This window comes from Erithacus rubecula (genome assembly GCF_903797595.1).
Source record: "Erithacus rubecula genome assembly, chromosome: 6".
Lineage (NCBI taxonomy): Eukaryota > Metazoa > Chordata > Aves > Passeriformes > Muscicapidae > Erithacus > Erithacus rubecula.
Window position 1 is genome coordinate 37862878 of NC_136688.1, and position 20500 is coordinate 37883377.

The 20500-nt window shown below is 36.9% G+C and overlaps 1 protein-coding gene and 1 long non-coding RNA gene across 5 annotated transcripts in view; one reads left to right on the top strand and one right to left on the bottom strand.

The window, feature by feature from the left end:
* Positions 1 to 10014, bottom strand: LOC306803351. 2 transcript variants are annotated; one of them, XR_013774608.1, is made up of 3 exons: positions 9949 to 10014; positions 1590 to 1675; positions 1 to 201 (listed from the first exon to the last, which is right to left on the bottom strand). It is a non-coding gene; the product is annotated as an uncharacterized lncRNA (long non-coding RNA). The 2 variants fall into 2 exon arrangements; XR_013774609.1 differs by having other exon boundaries at positions 9838 to 9963.
* Positions 523 to 20500, top strand: part of MIA2 (MIA SH3 domain ER export factor 2) — a 36014-nt gene continuing 16036 nt past the window's right edge. The window contains exons 1-14 of one of the 3 annotated variants that reach the window (XM_079308702.1): positions 523 to 805; positions 2252 to 2385; positions 3677 to 3763; positions 4086 to 5226; positions 8444 to 8659; positions 8807 to 8907; positions 11780 to 11911; positions 14230 to 14251; positions 14364 to 14452; positions 14852 to 14923; positions 15592 to 15702; positions 16008 to 16079; positions 16474 to 16578; positions 19979 to 20101. In XM_079308702.1, coding sequence (XP_079164828.1) covers positions 691 to 805; positions 2252 to 2385; positions 3677 to 3763; positions 4086 to 5226; positions 8444 to 8659; positions 8807 to 8907; positions 11780 to 11911; positions 14230 to 14251; positions 14364 to 14452; positions 14852 to 14923; positions 15592 to 15702; positions 16008 to 16079; positions 16474 to 16578; positions 19979 to 20101 — 2520 coding nt within the window. In that variant the 5' untranslated portion in view covers positions 523 to 690. Of the gene's footprint in view, positions 806 to 2251; positions 2386 to 3676; positions 3764 to 4085; positions 5227 to 8443; positions 8660 to 8806; positions 8908 to 10624; positions 10776 to 11779; positions 11912 to 14229; positions 14252 to 14363; positions 14453 to 14851; positions 14924 to 15591; positions 15703 to 16007; positions 16080 to 16473; positions 16579 to 19978; positions 20102 to 20500 lie in introns of those variants that run through there. The other 2 variants (XM_079308701.1, XM_079308703.1) reach the window with 2 other exon arrangements.

A 20500-nucleotide genomic window follows, 5' to 3' on the forward strand; every position in this document is an offset into this window, starting at 1 on the left:
TCAGGGTGTTCCTTTATATTCAAATATTTAAACCCTTACTCAGGAGAAAGTTGCTTTTTTGGCCATGGTGTCCTTCAACGTTCCAGTCATACGGCTTTGTTCTGTTCAGTTCTTCAGAGCCAAAACAGGACCATTCTATCTCCACAGGGCTTCCTCCTTCCCCACTCATCCTTTGTTGACGTCAGCTATGCAGAACTCCATCTGCAAAGATAATGTAGAAGGAATGTGGTGTAGGCTGTCTTAGCCCTTGCCAGGCTTCTTGGTCATCACACTACACCACCTTAAAATCTGGTGAGAGAGGTACTTTAAAAATGTATTCATAATCCAGAACTCATCCTAGTACAATTGCTGTTGAATTTCCCCAGGCACAGTCTTCTACAAGCTCAGTACAGAACAATCTATCTGAGAGTGGCTAAATTTTGATTTGACCAGAACTACTTTCTTTGTATTCAAAACATCAGCCTAGCTATCAGAACATAGTTAATTATTAATGCATGTGTACAATCAGGACACCTGACTCTGCAGATTGTTTGCAGGTTAGCATAGTGTACTTCTGTTTAAGCAGATAAGAGAAGGAAAACAGGATTGAAAGTTTACTTGTAATGTTTTGTTAGGCTAAGAAAAATGTAGAATATTCTTGCACATCAAGGCAGTTTCTACAGTTTCAGTGCAATCTGGATTCAATCTAAAATGCCAAGGATCTTGGATCAGAGAATTCTGTTGCTAGTAATTTCATTTTCAGCAAGTCTGCAGAGTGCAAAGGTACTTTCAAAATGGAAGAAGTGTGGTGATCCGGAATGTGAGAGTAAGTAAAAATTTGGTTTTTTTTTTCAAAGGGAATCTGTGGTGTATATGCAGCTATTAGGAATTATAATGTCAAAATTAGCAATGAACAGATGGAAAATCAGTAGCCATAGCAAATGTTTGTTGTTAATATGCTAAGTTTAAAAGATATAGGCTTAAACTTATAAAACATAAAGTGAAAAAAAAAAGACTTGCTGGATTGTTGTGTAAGGTTTGTGATCAAAGTTCAGTAAAAATACTTGTGAATAGCAAGTTTTCCTCAGGTGTCCCCAAAATGGGCAGTATAAAACAGCTTTAAAGTATTTTTAACTTGTTCTTTACAGATACAAAATAAATTAAACAAAATATAAATGGTAGGTTATAAACTGAGAAAGAAGACTCTTTATCATGTGTTTATAATACATTAATAGCCCATTCTGCAGAATCCTTGGGTTTTTTTTCTACTGAAGCAAACTGGTTTGGGATTTCTTTTGTAACCCTTACAAAACACTCGGTTAATATTTCCTCTATACTTGTTTTTTCTTCTTTAATATGAAGCAACTAGTTTTGTGTTTCTCAAAGGTAAATAACTCTGCAGGAGGCAAAGCCACAGAATCACAAGTGGGCAAATGATGTCCCATTTATTATACACTGATTACCATTGTGAAACCTGTCATTGTCATAGTTGAAACTGTTTGTAACCTGTTTCTATTGGTTGGAAAGACTAAAGTGTTGTATTTTCAATGTATTTTCAAGACCTTAGATTTCCTCTGATGATGGATTTCTATTTTCTTGTGGAGCCATACCAAGTTCAGTATGTTCTGGATGTTGTCTTTGTGGAACAGCATGGGAAATGGGCTCCAAACTGACCAGAGCACATCAGTAGTGGTTTCTGTGGGGAGACAGGGGTGGAGAAAAAGAAAACTTAAAATAATTCAAACTGAATTGGAAACTTTTATTTTGACTTGTTTAAGGTTTATATTCCTAAAATTTATGTAATTTCATCATAAGTGTGTTCAAAATAGAGGACAAAATCTCTGAAATAATTACTAGATTTAACTTAGAACTTCTAAAATATAAAATTATAAATACACCTGGAAAATACTTTTTAGCTGTTTAGATCTAGTTTAGTAATTGAATTTGCTAATCCTGCTATTTAATTTTAATCCTTTCAATTTAAGCATTGAAACCTTGGCTAAGCGAGCACTGGAAAATGTCCATATAGGACAAGAGCTTTTCCCCTTGATGTCTGCAGTACATAGGAAAGAAAATAAGACAGGGCTGCTTTTTGCATTAGCTGATTTCCACTTGATGGTACAAATGGATGAGTATCATAACAAAGCACATACATTAAAATGTTTGCAGCTGCAATCCATCAGAATTCGATATATATCAGATATCTTCAGTAATCTGACTTCAGGCAAAATGAATGCTGTATTTATTTATTTTTTTCCACTTATTATTCCAGAGGCAATGAGCAGAGTCCAGGCCATTACCGACTACTTAGGGCCTGATTGCCGGTATCTTAACTTCAAAGCAGGGGAGGAGATCATTGTATACTCCAAACTTTCAAGGGAAAATGAAAACTTGTGGACAGGAAGTGTAAGTACTTCAATCTCAAAGACTCTCCCAATAAATATTTTACATATAGTTATAGCATAACAACCACAGTCTACTTGCTTCTAAGGATCTTCTATCTCTTTTAGAATATTAACCAGTCATGATAATACAATATCTGGGAGATGGGTCATTGTTACTATCTTTATACAGAAAGAGAAAATAAAATCTTGGTAAAGATCACTCATAGAGAAACAAAGTCAAGATCAGAATGCAAGTTTTCTGGTTTTTTCATCTTATCATTTGGCTGTAATTATTTAATCTGGTTCCCTTGGAAACACTCAGATCTATCACGTCAGGTTCCTACCTACAGGTCTGTGGGTAAGATATCCAGTATTGGTACCTGACTTCACAGTTCTGCTGCTTAAGGAAAGCTCCCAGAGAAGTTATCATGCATATTCAATGACTTGGAACAAGTGACAATTAAGTTAGAACAGTCATTTAAGAAGGAATGGATGTATTGATCCAAATCAAGTTTTACTGCTAGTAAAACTGTGTAAGTGCTTCAAAACTACAAGACATTAGAACAATTTTTGGGTGGGGTTTTTTTTTCCCCTGTAAATAATCTGTGACATTTATTGTTTAACAATGAAATTCTGTCTTCCTTTTCTTTTTTATATCCAAAAGTATCTTTGCAGGCACCTCACTATTCCTTGCTTTCCATGACATATCCCTCCAATAGGATATATCCAAAACCATACCTTGGTTTGATGTAAAGACAGCAGTGGTTTCTTAGCCAGAGACTTAATTCTTCTTATTATCATTAACTTATTTTCTGTATTGTAGCCATCTTCATTGTAATTTCTCTTGAGCTGCAGCCAGCCTCATATCTTTTGCATATCATTGCATATCCTACTTTTCTTGTAACTTCATATGGGTCATGAGTTATTAAGGCATGACATTTTCCCCCTTTGAGACAATGTGAAATTTGCAGCCAATTTTAGTAGGAGCTGGCTGCAACCATCAGTGCACACAGCAATGCCTTCAGCTGAAGCAGTTTTAAGGCTACTGCTTTTGGTAGTGCACAAACTCATGTTCCTAAAATAATACAGAATATAATACTATGGAGTGATATACTTCCCCTTGCTTTCTGAAATGGCAATGGGAACACTTGTGAAGGAAAAATAAACCAATCTTTTGACAAAACAGAATTAAGGAGATGGGGGACTGTTCTGTAAACTTATTCTTCATCCATACTTTTCCAGCACATATGCAAATACCTAATGTATATAACACTGAACTTTAAATGCTCTTATTAGTTTTATATCTTTTACAGAAAGGAAAGGATTTTGGATATTTCCCAAGAGATGCTGTGAAGGTTGAGGAAGTTTTAATGGGAGAAGAAGTTGAAGTGCTCACTAAGGTAAACCAATCACCAGATTTTCCAATGTAGTTTTCAACAATTAAAAATCTAATATCCAGTTAGAAATTCAACTGTTGATGGATATTTTATTTTGCATTATTCAAAATCTGGTTTTACAATTGTTCCATTTGCAAGTTTATTGTTCTCTAAAATAATTTCTGTATAATTAAAGATATAAAACCTTTAGGAATAAAATAATTAATTAATTACAGTTCTTTGTGTAAAGTTGTAACAGAAAGAATGACAATAATTTTGCTGCGCTAGACAGTGATACAGAAAATTACACATTAGAACTTTTTAAAAGTTAATGTTATTCTTTTAGGAAACTGATTTCCTTTGTCTTCATGAAGATAAGTACACTTTTGAAAATGAAGATAACACATTATATGACCACAACAAAGAAAGTGAATATTCATTGTCTGATGTAGACTCAAAGCTGCATGAAAATGAACTCTTACAAGATACAAGAGACCCCATACAAAATGAAGAAACAACTGAATCAGTTTCTGAAAATGACTCTGAGGAATCTCACATTCAGGAATCCATAAACAAAAAGTTGGTTAGAAAAGATGATACTGAAGAGCCACAAATACAAAACAGTATCCCAGTAGAACCTGTTCAAACTCAGTCTAGCTGGATTTCAGGATGGTTCACCACAGAAAGTGAAAATTATGAAGAGCCCTTAAAAGTTGTTAATGAATCTTCAGAGGCAAATAAATACCAAGGCAGAAAAACAGAGGAGACAGCTGAAAATTATTTACAGGAGCCAAATGATAAGGAAGAACAAGAATCCTCCACATCTGGTTGGTTTCAAGGTGGACTGACAAGCTTTCTGTATTTCGGTGAAGAGAATGAAGATGTTGATTTGGCATCAGAAAAAAATGATCCAGAAAACCATGATGTGTCTGGTGTGCCTGAGCATTCCAGTACTGAACAGGAAACTACAGCCATCAATGTATTGTCAGAAGAAGAAAAGACTGAAAGCCAAGAATCCGAATCAAATTGGTTTAATTTGGGTTTAAGTGATGTTCTTAGTTTTGGGCATGCTGAGGAAGCAACAATTATTACAGAGGACCAGAAAAGCAGAGGAACAACAGATCAAGCAAATATGAATGAGGAAGATCAGACTCTAGACCAGAAAGAATTACAAATCAACAAAGAATCAGAGGAAATAGTTAATGAGGTAACAGATAAAGAAAATGAGAATTATGCACAAAAAATAACAAATTCAAACAGTAACAGGCCAGATCCTGGGGAGATACCAGCAAGTGCACATACTCTTAATAACACTAAAAACACCTCTAGTAGCACAGAATCATCTTTTGATATACTATCATGTGACAAAGAGAAGCCAATTGAACCTTACAGTTTAGAAGAAAACTTGGTATCAGAAAACCAGCTGCTGAGAAACACTGATGATGAAAAGAAAAATCAGGAGTCAGAAAGCAGACGTGGTCAATCAGGTTGGTATACAAATGTCTATAATAGTTTTATTAATTATAATATGGATAAACATGATAATCAACAGGAACATGAATCAATTGCATCAAATTTCTTGTCCTCATGACCCCCTCTGAATTGTGATCACTCAGACATAAAAAATACAGGAGAAAAGCCTGAAATATCTGAAGAACAAACTCATCACTTCTCTTTTAGTCAGTATGCAGATATACTGAAGTTTCAGGGTTCAACAGACAAAGAAAGGCAAGTGCAGCATCAGGGAGAGCTACCAGGAACTGCAAATAATCATCTGGGCATCAAGAACACCACATGTGACAGTGAACTGAGTCTTAGTCTAGAAACACCTGAGAAAGACAAACTAGTCAAAGGTTATGGTGCAAAAAAAAAAAAAAAAATCAGCATCCAAAAGCCATTTCAAAATGGATAGTACTGTAAAAGATTAAATTCACAAATCAGAGGATAAAAGTGTCTCACAGGGTTTTTATGAAAACAACATCAAATACTTCAGTCAGGACATATTTAATGATGAGCATCATCAGAAATCTGGGGAGTCCCAAGAATTTACTCCAGACCACTCTTTCTCCCCTCACCTCTCATTAATTGGCCTCAGTTTAACAGATATTAAAACTTCTAAAGAAACTGGCCATCTGGAAGAATATGGAGTTTCAGAATGGAAGGTAAAAACTGCTAACTGAGAAGAACTAAGCTAAGACAGACCTTGGTAAGCCTTGATAAAATACCACAGGGAAAAGAAACTGAAGGCACTGCAAATCAGAAGGTTAAACATAGCATATTATTACATTACATATTATTATTATATAATAATTACAATAATAAATACATTACATATTATTACATTATTACATTAATGCAAATATCTCCAAAGAGAATGATCTTTCCTTGTCAGTTGGCAGTGCAAAGTAACAAACAGGGCAGTGGAGAAAAACCAAAATCTACCAAATGAGTAGAAGATTGGACAACTCTTGATGCTCTTGCTTATAGCTTGTCAGAGAGAAGCAAAAAACTGAACAAATTCCCATAAATGTGCAACATCACCGGGAAGGTGGAAAAGAACTATAATGGCAAGATCCATGTTCCCAGCATAGCTTCTAGTACCAGAGAATGGACAGTCTTCATCAAGATCTCAGAAAGAAATATAAAAATCATCTGTGATACAATAAAACAAAATATTAATCTGCATCCTCAGATTTAGGCCTATCAGTTCAAACCACTATGACAGTGCAAGATACAAAAGCACAGAAAATTAATTTGAGCTTTGAAAGGCATACTACTTGAAAAGACAAAGTAATACCAGTCTTCAGCTGAATTCACATCCAAAAAAAAGCATTTATAAAGAAAAATCATTGAGAATAAAAGCAATAGTCATGTGATATTAGTCTGACCAAGTGTAAACTTTTACCCTTCTAGCTCTCTAAAAGAGAAGATGTTTTTAAAGAAAATAATAGACAGTTAGTATCTTCTAAAGCTATTTAACTAGAAAGCCAGACAGCTATTAAAAAACTGGATTAATTAAATCCTGGCGACCTGGGATTGCTCATAAACCTGGCTGATATGAGTAGATGTCGAAAAAGAAGATACTGTTATAAATGAAAGGATGAATAACACTGAGCAACCAAGTGCTGCTACTAAAACTAGTTAGGAAAAGAAAAAAGAAAGATTCTGAAAATAAGAGTCAAAATCCAGAAGTACAAATAATAGCAACTGTATTGTAACAAAAAGGATTTCAGAAGTACCTTTACAAGACCATCAGGGTTCTGTGCAAATATATTTAATAAAACTAACAATTAAGCCTGTCAAAAAAAGTCTAAGCATATATGCTTGGTTCAAAAACCCAAATGAAAACAGAAGTGAAATTAGGACTAGTACACTTGAATACTGCACAGAAGGAGAGGAAGTTGAAAGGAATCTGAACAATATAAGATACTATTAAATATAGAGAAGGTGCAGAAAAGAAACTAGGCAAATGTTGTATGATAAACAGATTTACCAAATCCATTAACTACATTTCAGCAATTTTATTGAAATTAAAACAAGATGTTAAGCAACCCTTAGAGTACATCTGTGATGGAAGCAGACTGCTGCAGCAGCACCAGCAATTTGAAAAGACTCATCATGAAACCACAGCTTACTCCACTAAAGATAATGCTATGTGCAGGGAACAGCTCATTGTGTCTGCACAAAAGGGGCACAATTGGGACACTGAGCAGAGAAAATACACAGAAAAAAGGAATGTTCTTCTAGAGCTGCCAGAGCTTTTGTCTGCTGTCACAATTAAGTGTGCTGCCCAAACTGCAGCCAAAGTTACTAGAGTCATGTTTCACTAACGGAGATTTAGCAAGAACAAAATATCCTTTGTTGGTAGAAAAAAATCCCCACCAACAGATTCAACACTGTCTCCTTCTGGTGATTTAAAAGGAAGAGGTAGTGAGCCTAATTTATACCAGTTAATGACTGATTTATGGTATTTCAAGGATCTGATAATACAATTTGAATTAATATAATGGTAACAGTTAAAGAGCAAATTACTTATCTTGCACTACTGGACTATTTCTGATGTGTATATTTGTCCACTACTTTCTTGAAGCATATTATTAAATTAAAAATTTGTAATGTTTTTTTTCTTTGTGGCTAAGCACAGTGTGGGGTTTTTTGCAAGCAGTATTTTTATTGGCTTCAGGCAATTTACTCCAAGTCCCTAAAATTGAGGCAGCCAGGTGCCTTCAGTCACACTTCTGCATGAACATGCCTGTGGTTTTTTGCATTTTGCACAGAAGCTTGATATCTTGTGGGAATTTGTTAATCTTTAATCCTACATGGTATTTTTATCTGTTCTCCCTCTAAAGCTTATCCCACTTGTATTTGGATATAAGAAAGAAACTACTAATCCTGACCAGGGACTCTACAAATTAACTATCAGAACCAAACATAATTTTTTTCCTGAACACTGATTTTTAATTACTTTACTACAACATAAGTTTTGCTTACAACTCTATCCTTCAAATTCTGAGATCATTATTTGCATAGTGTTTCTTAAATCATAAATCTGTAGCACATTTATTCTAATGTGATACTTTAGTGTTGGGCTTTAACCTGAGGAAAAGAAAAATTAAAAAAAATTTAAATCTCTGTAAGGTTAATATCTTACAGGAGTTGAAATCTCTAAAAATAACCATTATTTCCCTTCACAATTATGTGCAGGAGTAGGCAGAAGAAAGCTACTAGAAGAAACACCAGAGAAGGAGCATGAAATGTATATAGCTATAGAGAGTGAACATGACAGTGACCAAGATTCAGAAGGAACAGCCATTACTACAGTAAATTCTGAAACAAAAATGGACAGTTCAGGACCTGATTCTGAAGCTGCTGTCAGAAAGTCTTCCTCTGATGCCATCCAGAACTATGTTCCAAGTAATGGTAAGTGCTAAGTTTCTTAATTTTAAGGAAAATAGATTTGCAATCTTATAGAAAAAGCAAAACAAGAAAAATTAAACCAGTTGGAATTATATGAAGTTGACAATAATAATGTAAAACCTCTTGTTTTATTTCCTATGATCAAACCAGAAGGAGGCTGGATACATCAGATACTTCTGTGCTTGAATGCTCTTGAGATCAGAGAAACACTAAAAACTGCATCATCAGCAGTGATGATTATCATCTCAACGGTAAGAATTCTTTCTGTGATATAACACTGACATTAATGCAAATTTAAGCCAGCTACAAAGTTATGTTCTACAATGAAACTCCTGAAAATACAGGAAAAAAAAAGAAAAAAGAGAAAAAAATCCTTTTAAATAAACCCTCTCCCTGCTTCCAGGGTTATCTGATGCCAAATGAGACAGAGTACACGAAAATGTTAGGTCAGCTGCTCATCATGTGCCTCTTTGCAGTGCAGAATCTGACGAACTTAGGATGTGAGGATTTGGGGTTTTGTTTTGTGGAGGTTTTTTAACAGCCAGAAAACACCTGAGTGGTGTTTTTAAATTTTTGTTTGGTTTTGTTTCTTTCTTTTTTTTTTTTTTTAATTTTTTTTTTTTTTTTTTTAATGAAACTAATAGCTCCCTCTAGTTCTCAGAACAGTATTCATCAAATTTACTTGGATTTTAAAAACTTGGGTAATGATGACTAAAATAACCAGACAAGTTCTATTATTTTTAAAGAATACTTTCAAAGCCTCGATTCACAAATCTTCCCCTCGTTCGTAATTGCATTAAAGATACTTTTCTAAGCAAATATATAAAAGAGAAAATGGGGTTATTATTGCTATGAGGGTGTCTTAAACATCAAAAATACAGCGTGAAGGTGAATCTTAAGGGGCACAATTGCAAGAAACAACGCTGCCAGGGCACCGTGAGAAAAGGCAGATGTTGCTGCACAGTCTCCTCTAAATACAGGGGTGGTGGTAGGTGAAGTGCCATATGGTAAACTTCCCTTCGGTGCTTAGGTTGAACTTTGCTTAGACTGGATATCTGAAGATTAAGAACCAGGTAAATTTATTCCTGATTTCCGGCGTAAGTGTATAGAATATGGTTAAATTGTAGTTTAGGATGACGAAAACTGAGGGGCTCTGTCCCTCGTGAGTGACTGCAACTCACCCTCAGCCCAGTGCTACGGCCAAACTCGTTCTTACCCTGTTTGATACAGCTAAAAAAGCTAAAAAAGGCACTATCCTGGTCCCTTAGGTGCTTTGCAGGCAAGTCACTCACCTTGCGCGGTGAAAGTGGTTAGCACACGTTAAAAAAAAAAAAAAAAAAAAAAAAAAAAAAAAAAAAGTAGTTAAAAACTAAAACTCGAACCAAAACAAATTAGCGTTAATCTTAGCGAATGAGACGAAGAATCCTTTGCTATGTGGCATGGCATCTCGTCTTACGCCCGGGACCAGCAGCCCGGCCGGATCCCTTTCAGCACGGGCTCTCGGCTCTTGGCTCGGGCCCGCCCAGCCGGGACCCACCTGCCCTGCCCTGCCCGGCCCTCCCCGCCCCGCCGGGACGGGACACGCGGAGCCGGGCCTTGCCCGGAGTTTGATTTCCGTGCACCCGCGGCCGCCCGGGCCCACATGGAGGCGGCCAGCGCCGCGCGGGAGGTGAGCTGCCCTGAGCGTGGCTCCAGGGAGGACACGAGCGGGTTGCGCGGGGTCACGTCCGTGCCGGAGGACAGGGGCGGGACGGTGGGCGCACGCCGAGGGGAGCTGCCGGTCTGTGCCGCCGGCGGTGCCGTGCCCAGGGGCGGGTGTGCGGCACAGGCCCGGAGCCGCCGGCGGGGCGCGGGGAGCGGCCCCGGGCGCTGCCAGCTGTGCGGCGCCCCCCGCTCCCCGCCGCAGCGGTGGTTCGTGCCCGCCCCCCCGGCGGGCAGTGGTACGGGCCGGTTGTCAGGCGGCGGGCCGGAAGGGGCGCGCGCCGCCCGCGGGAAGATGGCGGCGGGCGGGCGCGGGGGGCCCGGGGCCGGCAGCGGCAGCGGCACGGCCGGGCTGTGGCCGGGGCTGCGGGACAGCGCCCGGCGCTACTGCGGGCTGGCCTGGGAAGGGCTGCGCTGGGTGAGTGGCGCGGGGCTCGGCGCAGCCGGGGTCTTGTGCAGTGCTGCTGCTGAGGGGCTTGGCAGGGGAGAAATCAAAATACAGAATTAACTGCACAGTACCTGTTCTTAAGCACGGGTCACGTGTAGTAAATCTGAGCTACAAGGAGCAAACCGTATCTTTGAGCAAACAGATCTGTTTACAAATGAAACGTGAGTGTATCGAAGTGTTTAAAATGTGTTCAATCACTGGTGTGTTCAGTATGTTCTTTTTGCATGAGGTTGGCTGAACAGGTTTTTCTACCAAACAAGTTTTCTACCAGAGAATCAAGAAGCACTTACTGCTATTGATTCTTCAGCAGTGAAAGCTGTAGGACAACTCAGAGGAGATTTTTCCGTAATAAATTCTCACTACATGAAGAGGCCAACAAAAAGACTGGGGAGGCGCTTTTTGCAAAGGCATGTCGTGATAGGATAAGGGGAAATGGCTTTAAACTGGAGAGGACAAGTTTAGATTATTATAGGAGATAGATTATATACTGTGGAGGTGATGAGGCACTGGAGCAAGTTGTCCAGGGAGGCTGTGGCTGCCCCATCTCTGGAAGTGTTCAAGGGCAGGCTGGATGGGGCTTTGGGGAGGCAGATCCAGTGGAAAGTGTTCTTGCCAATACAGAGGGACTGAAACTAGATGATCATCTAGATCCCTTTCAACCCAAACCCTTCTGTGATAATTGATAGTCTCAGAGAGAAAATGTTTCAGAGCTTTATCTGTTGATTTTATTATTATTATTATTATTATTATTATTATTATTATTATTATTATATCTTATTGGAACTTCTTTTTTTTTTTCCTTCACTTGATAAATCTATCATTCAAAAATCAAATGTTTCTGTTAACCATTTTCTCAGAGTTTTGGAAAAATATAATTATACAAGCCTTGAAAGGGAATTCTGTCAACATATAAATTTCTGTGGATAATATTAACTTCTTTTTCTTTAGCTGAATGGTTTTACTTTGCTTTTCAGGCTGTGGCTTCACTGCCTGAAGATATGAGACCTGGCCCTGATCTGTATGGTTTCCCGTGGGAAATAGTGATTTGTGCTGGTGTTGTTGGAGCCTTGACGATTCTCTTGTTCCTGTACAGAAGTTATCAATCAGTAAGTGTTGTGATTTAGCCCCAGACAGCAACTAAGCACCACACAGCCACTTTCTCACTCCCTCTGTCACGTTGGAATGAGGGAGAGAATCAGAGGACTAAAAGCTAGAAAACCCATGGATTGAGAGGAAGTTTAATAGGGAAAGCAAAAGTGATGCATGCAACGAAGCAAAACAGGGAATTGATGCACTGCTTCCCATGGGCAAGCAGGTGTTCAAGAAAGCAGGGCTGCATCTCATGTAGCAGTTACTCTAGAAGACAAAGTCCAGCACTCCAGACACCCCCCTTCCTCCTCCTTCCCCTCTGTGTGCTGAGCATGATGTCAGCATGGTGTGGGTTATCCCTCTGGTCAGTGTCCTGTGTCCCCTCCCAGCTTCTTAGGAACCTGCAGTCTCTTTGTGGGTGAGGTGAGAAGCAGCAGAGATTGTGACTTCATGTGACCACTGCTCAGCAGTAACTAAAACATCCATGTGTTACCAGTGCTTTTCAGCACAAATCCAAAATACAGCCCCATATCAGGCACTGTGAAGAAAATTTGCTCTATTCCAGAAAAAAAACAGCACAGAAAGTGTTCAAGTTACTTGCAGATACATAGAGTGCATTAATAGTTTGCATTGAGGTTGTTATCCTTCTTGTTCAAGATACATAGTGCTTCAGAGTTTTAAATCTATTGTGATTGAACTTAGAATCTCTTTAAAAGAGAAATTGAAAAGTATGTTTTGTCAAGGTAGGAAGTGTTTGGACATGCAGTGAGTGACCATTGTAAGAGGAAATGCAGTGAAACTCCTGTAGTAAGGCTTCCTTCTTTCTTTTTGATTTCTACATTTGACTTTCAAAGTCAGCCCTTAAATTATTTTCACAGGATACAGATGTCTTCTCTAGGGTGTAAGTATTGATATTGTGCATATTGATATCTCTGTGACTAGCGTGGCCATAGCCAGAGCAGCTCAGGTCTTGCAAGGTAATCAAAAGCAATCCACATTGTTTCCTGCCTGTCAAGGGAGGCAGTTTAAAACTGTTTGGACAGTGAGACCTGGATTCTGTTTATTGCAGCATGGAACACTGAACCAATTTAACTGCATGCTCTTTGTGAGCACTAATCTGATGACTTTGAGAATTGCAGTACTGAAACCTTTTAATGCACAAAATCAGATTATATGTTTGAGGTAATGCCTATCATCTCTTGAGAACAAGTAAAGGTCTGAATAATAAAAGTTGCCTACCATACTATCCCTGCTATGGAAATGGGGTCAATACCTGTAATTCAAGATTCTAAATTTCTTCCCGTTTTTCACATACTCTCCTGCAGACAATGTGATTTTGGTAGTAGGTGTAATGATACTCGTGTTTTAAGCCTGGTTGCATAGCTGTTTGATACATAAAGCATTTGAACTGAAATCATGCAAGGCTGATATTGTTCTCCTCTTGCACATGTCTCTTAATGCATGAGATATTACAGAAGTTATTGATAGCTTTTTCAGTCATCCATACTTAGAACAGCACTGACTGGTCCTTGAAGAATTGATGGTTGATGAAAAGTAATGGAGTAACTAAACATCCCTTTGGGTTGGTAGGATAAAAGGATACTTAAAACTTTGTTACCCTTTTTTCCTTATTTGGACTCCTTGGCTTTAAATGAGGAGGAAACAGGGAAGATCTGAGGGTCCCATTGCTACATTAGGCACCTGACCCAGCCCAGCCCTGGGAGAAATGCTGTGCTCTGACAGTTTTGTGGGCTCAAAAAAGTTCTGCATCTCTGGTACAGGCCATTTGTGACAGATTTTGCCCTGCAGTTTGTTAGATTTCGATTGTAGGGCACTAGACCCCACATGGCAGCTGCTCACTTGGCACTTGAAGGATGCCCATCAGGTAGTACTTTACTGCAGCTTTAACTGTGGTGTGTTGTAATGTGTGGGAGATCTTTCCCAACAGGAAATCTGAGCTCACTGTGGAGCCTTCTCCTCCCTTCCCTTTTCTACTCTTCTGTGTGTGTTCACTATGGGGCTTTGTGTAGGCAGTGGTGGTTGTGTGATGATATACAGAGGTGTGTTATTAAAGTGATCCAGGGGAAAACTAATCACTTTTCCCCTCTTTTGTCTGATCAGAGTGGGAGAAGGATGGGGCAAACACACAGATATGGAGAGGGTAAGAGCAGAGGTTATGATTGCCTGTTTTTAATACAAGACTATATTTATATTCCTTTTTTAAGTTCCATGGTTAAACTTGGCATGGAATCACAGCTTAAAAGATTAGTTTTCAGATACTGTGTGAGAGTAATTTATCAGACATGTTCAGTATTTATTATCTTTTTTTTTTCAGGTTAGAAGTCGACTTTATATAGGTAAGCTTATTTCTGATGCTTCATTTTTCATATTTCTATGGATCTGACTTTGTTCTTTCTATTTTCACCTTTATTTGGATGATGCAACATTTGCTTGTGTTTCACTTTTTAGGAAGGGAAAAACAGCTTGCCAATAAAATTGCTGAACTAGTTGAAGAAAAATGCAAAATTCTTGAAAAACTCAGCCTCTGCAAAAAAGAGGTAACAGACCTAATTTATTGCTTTCAGATGTGTAATAGAAATGGATTCAATCAAGTAAAATATTAACTTTTCTAGAAGTAAGATGTTTTAAAGCTTGTAAAGGCATTCTTCAAATTCTTTTTTCTGTCAGTGCCTTTAAGAGCAATTAAGGTGTTAACAAGTTCTCTCTTTAAACTCTCAATACAATGTATTTCACTGGAAGCAACTTCAAAATGTCTTTTGTTTGTTTGCTTATGTCACTGGGATAGTCTAGTAGGGTTATGGCTTTCCTGATTTCTAGCAAGGTGCATTTGTGAATATTTAGGTGATGTCTATGTTTCAGACTAGAGCATTGCAAATCAATGCTAGTATTTAATTAATTCTTTACCTATTTTCTGACATAAAGTAATTCCTTTTCAGTTTGAAGATTTGCAGTTGTCTCTGAAGGATGGTAACACTATGAAAGAATCAACAGACACATCTTTTTTTGAGGTAAAAGGATTAATGGAAATTGTTATTTCTACAATATAAGGCAGTATTTTAGGAAAAATGGAAAAACATCCAAACAAACTAAATCAAAACAACAGCAAAAAAAGTAAGACAAACTCAGAAACTCCAACACAATTATTTTAATTGGATTACTGAAAATTACTTAAAATCAAAGCATTTAAATTAAGAGAAGCCTTTTGTAACATTTGCATTGAGGGTAAGTGATGCTAGAAGAAATTGGACAATATTTAATTTTAAGAAGTACATTGCTCCCATTTCTAGGAGAGAAGGGTAGTGCATGTAGTATTTTTTCTCATGTCATATCTAATTCAAATACTTTCCATAGGCTACAGGTGCACAGTTTTAAAGAAAAATTACCACTACATTATTTATATCCTCCAGACTGAGAATATATTTGTAAAAGAGTTCTGGATAAGTCTGAATTAAATACCTAATAGGCTCTATATAATTAATGTAAAAAAAAGTGAGTAGATTTATTTCCTTTTTCACCTCAGATCCTATAGAACTAGTTCTTACAGCTTTTTTTCATGCAGGAGTCTCTACAGTATTTGAGTGAAACATACTTTGCTGTCATATTTAAAATGTACCTGTTGTCTTCATATGTAATTAATACCAAATGTTTTATTAACTCACAAACCAACTTGATTTAGGAAATGCATGAAAAACTGAACAAGTCAAACCTGGAACTCAACGAGGAAGTAGAGAATCTAGAAAAAGAACTGGAAGAAGAAAAATCTAAGCAGTCAGAAAATGATGCCTTGGTAAGAATTAATGGAATCCTGTCTTCATTTCTATTAACTAAAATACAAAAATTCTCACAGGAAAAAAATCTCTGCCGGGAAAACAAACTATTGTTTGTGTGTTTTGAAATAAAAACTACATTTTCCACTTTGTCTTCCTAGTAACATTAGAAAAATCATAAAGGAAAATACTCAAAGAAAAGCTGTTTTTACAGACATTTTTAGTGACTCATAGTAGAGCCTTCTATAAAAATAATTTTATTAATTGCCTAGACATTGTCAGTCAAATATGTGAAAGAAGCTATATGACAACTAATAATTTTCAGATGACTGAAATTCAGGAGAAAGTGGAGTCTTTAGAGAGCGAAGAAAAATCTGTCCGGTCACAAATTGATGAGGTATGTTTCACCTTCATCATCTTTGTTTTCAAATCTCTGCCATTTTTCTATTCCTCATGTAGTTAGTGTTTTAATTTTTTTTTCCTATTAAGGGTGCAGTGATAATATGCTGTGTAAACCAAAGGACTTTGTAAGGCTTAGTACTTTGGTGTGGCTTGATTGAGCAACTTTTAATTTCATATAGTGATTGGCATTTAGTGAGAAGTAGCTGCCTTGTCTTTTGTTTGCTTTCTTACTCCTCAATGATATATAGTATTGCAAAACTGTAAAGAAAATGTGAGAGTATGTTTGTAGTACAGTCAGAAAACCTAAGACAAGTCCAGTAATGCCATCATGACCCCACCTATATCTTCACCAATACCATTTAAACAACACACTTTTTGATTTCACTTAGGCCAAGTCCACCCTAAAAGTGTATCAGATTAATACTGAGAGACTCAAGACATCTGTTCAAGATGCAGTAGATGAAAACAGCCATCTCCAGGAAAGTGAGAAACAGGTAGGTTATTCCTAGTTATCCTTAGAAATACTGTGTTTTCCTGTGATATTAATAAATATGATTTCTTCAAAGAGTTCATCCTCAACAGGTTTGTTAATATCTGTTGTGTGTTTTAGTGAATGGAATGAGGAAAAGGACATGGTTTTTAAAACAATTTTACATTGGAGTAGCTTTGTCTAAAATAATCCTGTTTTAAAAGAAATGCATTAATTGCAGTTTGTGGGGAATCATGCATGGAGCAGTGGAAGGAGAGCATGTGGTAGTGTAAGTCTAGTAAGAACTTTGAGACCTGGAGGAAAGCAGAAATATCTGAACAAGTCCACAGCTAGGATTCTCTACAGAAGCAGAGAGAAAATTCTTTTACTTGATCTAGAAAACCAAAGAAATTGAGGAATTGCACAGTATTCAGAAAGCAGGTAAAAAACATACTCTAGGACCACTGTAGATGTATTAATTGAAAGTCAGGTACATAACAGAGAGGAACAGAAAAGACTGTTACTTACCAAATTTTAGTTGTCTCTTTTCCTCAGTGCTCAGCCAGATGACAAAGAACACTGAATATTTTGAAATATTTAGCATGTGCAGTAGTTGTCCTGTGCAATAGGTTGCTTTGTAGTGAAGCTATTTCTTTTTTCTGACAAACAGATATTTTCGATGAATGTTTAATGTTCTGTGTAATGTTGGTTTGAGGTGGTTTGCTGTGGTTTTAATGGATATGTGCTTATTTTCCTGACTGACTGATGATCTCCCCATTGTCTGAGGAATAACCTGATAGATATTTGCTGGGGGGAAGGAGTAGTGGTGGGTGTGGAAGAACAGGCCTATTGCTTTTTAAAAGTCTTACAAAAAGCTGGAGAGTGCTTTAGTTCTCTGTGTCAAAACAGAGTAGATGTCAAACTTAGTGGTTTAGGAAAAAAGAAAGGGAAGCAGGAAATAATTTTTTTTTTTTTTTAGGAGGAATATTTCAGTTCTGCACAACTGCTAGTAAAATTTGTTCTTTTTCCCTAGTTCCAGAAGGAGTCCATGTTTGTGATTACCAAAGAAGGCAGTTGTATTAAGAGCTCTGGGTGGAGAAGCAGTGGATTTGATTATTATTATTATTATTGCGATATTAAGTTGCTTGAGAATTATTTTCTTTCAACAGTATTTTTTTATTCCCTAATCTCTGCATCCTCTTCCTTCTTGTGAGGAGGAAGAGTCTGCTCTCAATGCTTTGTTTCCAATGTGACAGTACTCTTATGTAATAAACTTTGAGAAGCAATACATAAAGTCTTCACAGGGAAGAATTTTATTTTTTTTCACCTGTGGTCATTTATTGGGTTCAAACAGAAATAATCCAATTATTTGTCTATGTGACAAAAATCACTTTCCTTCCTTTCTAATAAAATAAAAAAATAGTACTTAGAGAAGGATAATACTAAGTGCTGGCAATTGTATATATTTCTTAGGCAATCATTTTATATCAAGGAAAACCAGGGAAAAAAATTAGTAAAAACAATTTCCAGGATTTAATTGCCATGTTTCTAGTTGAGAAAAATGCATTTCTTCTAGATAAAACAACCTGGATATAAGTAGTTCCTTAGCCACATGATTTGGGATTAATTACTACACTTTGTTGTTCATGAGATTTGTTGCTGTTTTTAGTAGTTTGAGAACATTTGTGGATATTGTAGTTTGCTATGCTTTTTAGCAGATAAATAACCTAATGTTATTTGTTGCTGGAACCTGATAAGTAAAAGGAGAAAGTGTCTGCCTTAATTATTTGTGCTCTCATTTCTGAGGTGCTTTCTTAGCATGAGAATTAGTTTACTGTATCAGAATATCTATATCCTTCTTTTGTTTTTCTTTCTTACTTTTTTTCTAAAGATGGAATTTCACATATGATTAGAAGGTAACAAAGGTGTTATTTGTTCACAGCAACTGGAGTCCTTTCTTCCTTTGTCCATTTGCATTCTGGCACTTCATAGCTTAAACTTTATAAGAGATGTGCTGTTTCAGGTTTGTGATGTGTTAGAGAGGATTTCAGTCTTTTAAGTTGAACAAGGTTGTTAATGAACTTCTCTGCTTTGCTGGTTTTTTGGGTTTTTTTTTTCTTCTTCAGTAGCATTAGAAATACATATTGATTTAGCTCATTGCAGATCCTTGCTGTTTTTCTTTATTGTGTATAAAGTCACGTAGATTTATTTTCTCTTTGGCTTCATGAAGAAGAAATCTCTTTAAAGTCATCTTTTAATGACAATTAATGATAAAAATTGTTGTCTATGTATGTCTTCTAATCCCTAATATGTCCTTTGCATGATGCTGCAAATTCATATGTGGCTTTTATGGCTTGGAAAGTGCAGTGTTGTGCCAAGGGGCAGTGTGTGTAATTCTAGTCACTCACCTTTTCTTCTGTGCTTTCTAGTTTATCTTTGATAATTAGTGTTCAGGCTTGCTTGTCTATTTGCATGGCAGTTCCCCTGTTTAATTACCGTTTTCTGGTTTTATTTTTACTATAACTGCCTGTTAAGTTCTCATTGCTCAACCTAGTTCTTCTTTTCTGTGTATTTACTGCTCTTAAATTAAGTGCCTGTTGTGCAACTTCAAGCAAAATTTTTTTAACTGACTCTTAAGAACATTTGTTTGTGCTTTACCCCATGTTGTTGTTGTTTTGTCTTAACAGAAATTTGCTTCTTAATTGAAATTTGTTCAATTTTGTTCTCACAAGATAATTAGTTAATACGGTGCACTGGTTATTTTTAATAGCTGGTGATGAAGTTCTAATCCCTTTACTCCTGTAAAATATTTTTGTGAAATGAGATTTTATTGTGGAATATCTGTAAAATGTAACCTTGGAACCTTCCTATGATTTTAGTTAAGCACAGTTAATTACAGAGATAGATACTAGTAGGTGTTGACTATACACAGCTGTGACTTTCATTAATGGGCAAGCTTTTTTAAAATAAAAATTTTTAATTGCTTCAAGAGGTATGGAGAAGAGGAGGGGAAATAATGCAAGTTTGCAAGTCACATGAATATAAATAACTGCCTAAAAGCTTCCTGTTTCTCTTACTTCTGTGACCACTTCTAAGTTGAGGACACAGACACCATTTCAGAAGTGTGTGTGCATGTTGGGGTGTGAGTGTTTTCCATCCATTCCCCAGTGTATATCACTGTTACATAAATTTTCACTGTTTTATATTCATTGCTATTGTCACATCAAGGTTTTTAAACTTGAGTGGAATAAACTGAACACTTCCTATAAATGCTTGAAAATATCCCACAACTAATTACAATGGACAGCTATAGCAGTTAAAGCAACTTTGTATATATAGACAATACATGTAACAGTCTCAGTAGTATTCATCCTCAATTCTTGGTTTTGTAGAAAATCACACTAATCTGGTATTTCCCTTTTTAGCTTTTACAAGAAGCTGAAGGATGGGGTGAACGACTTAGTGAACTAAATGAACAAACAAAGATGCTTGAATCATCTAAAACAGATGTAGAAGAAGTTTTGAAAAATAAAGAGAGCCAAATCAAGGTAAATTGCATCATTTATGATCGAGTCAAATTATTCAGACTGATGCTAATCATAGAGTTCCAAGAAAGCTTGGCAACCTCTCCTTGTCTTAATATGCCTTATGCTGTTTTGGGCTTTTGTTTGTATTCTCTAAAGTCATGTTTCTGGCTAAGCAAAAAACAAAAAAGGGTTGCTTAGCAGCACAATGGAGTAGTCTGATAAAGACAACTGGGGAAAAACTCTTAGTTCTGATAGAGTATTGGCTTTCCCTCGTCCCCAGTTTAGAGTGTGGAACTTGGGTGCATGTCCTTATAGTTGTTTATTTTACATACACAAGCCCCACTAAAAGCATGCATGCTTAGAGCTGTCTGAAAATTCTTTACAAGCATGTGCCCACGGACCTGCAAATACATGCTTTGA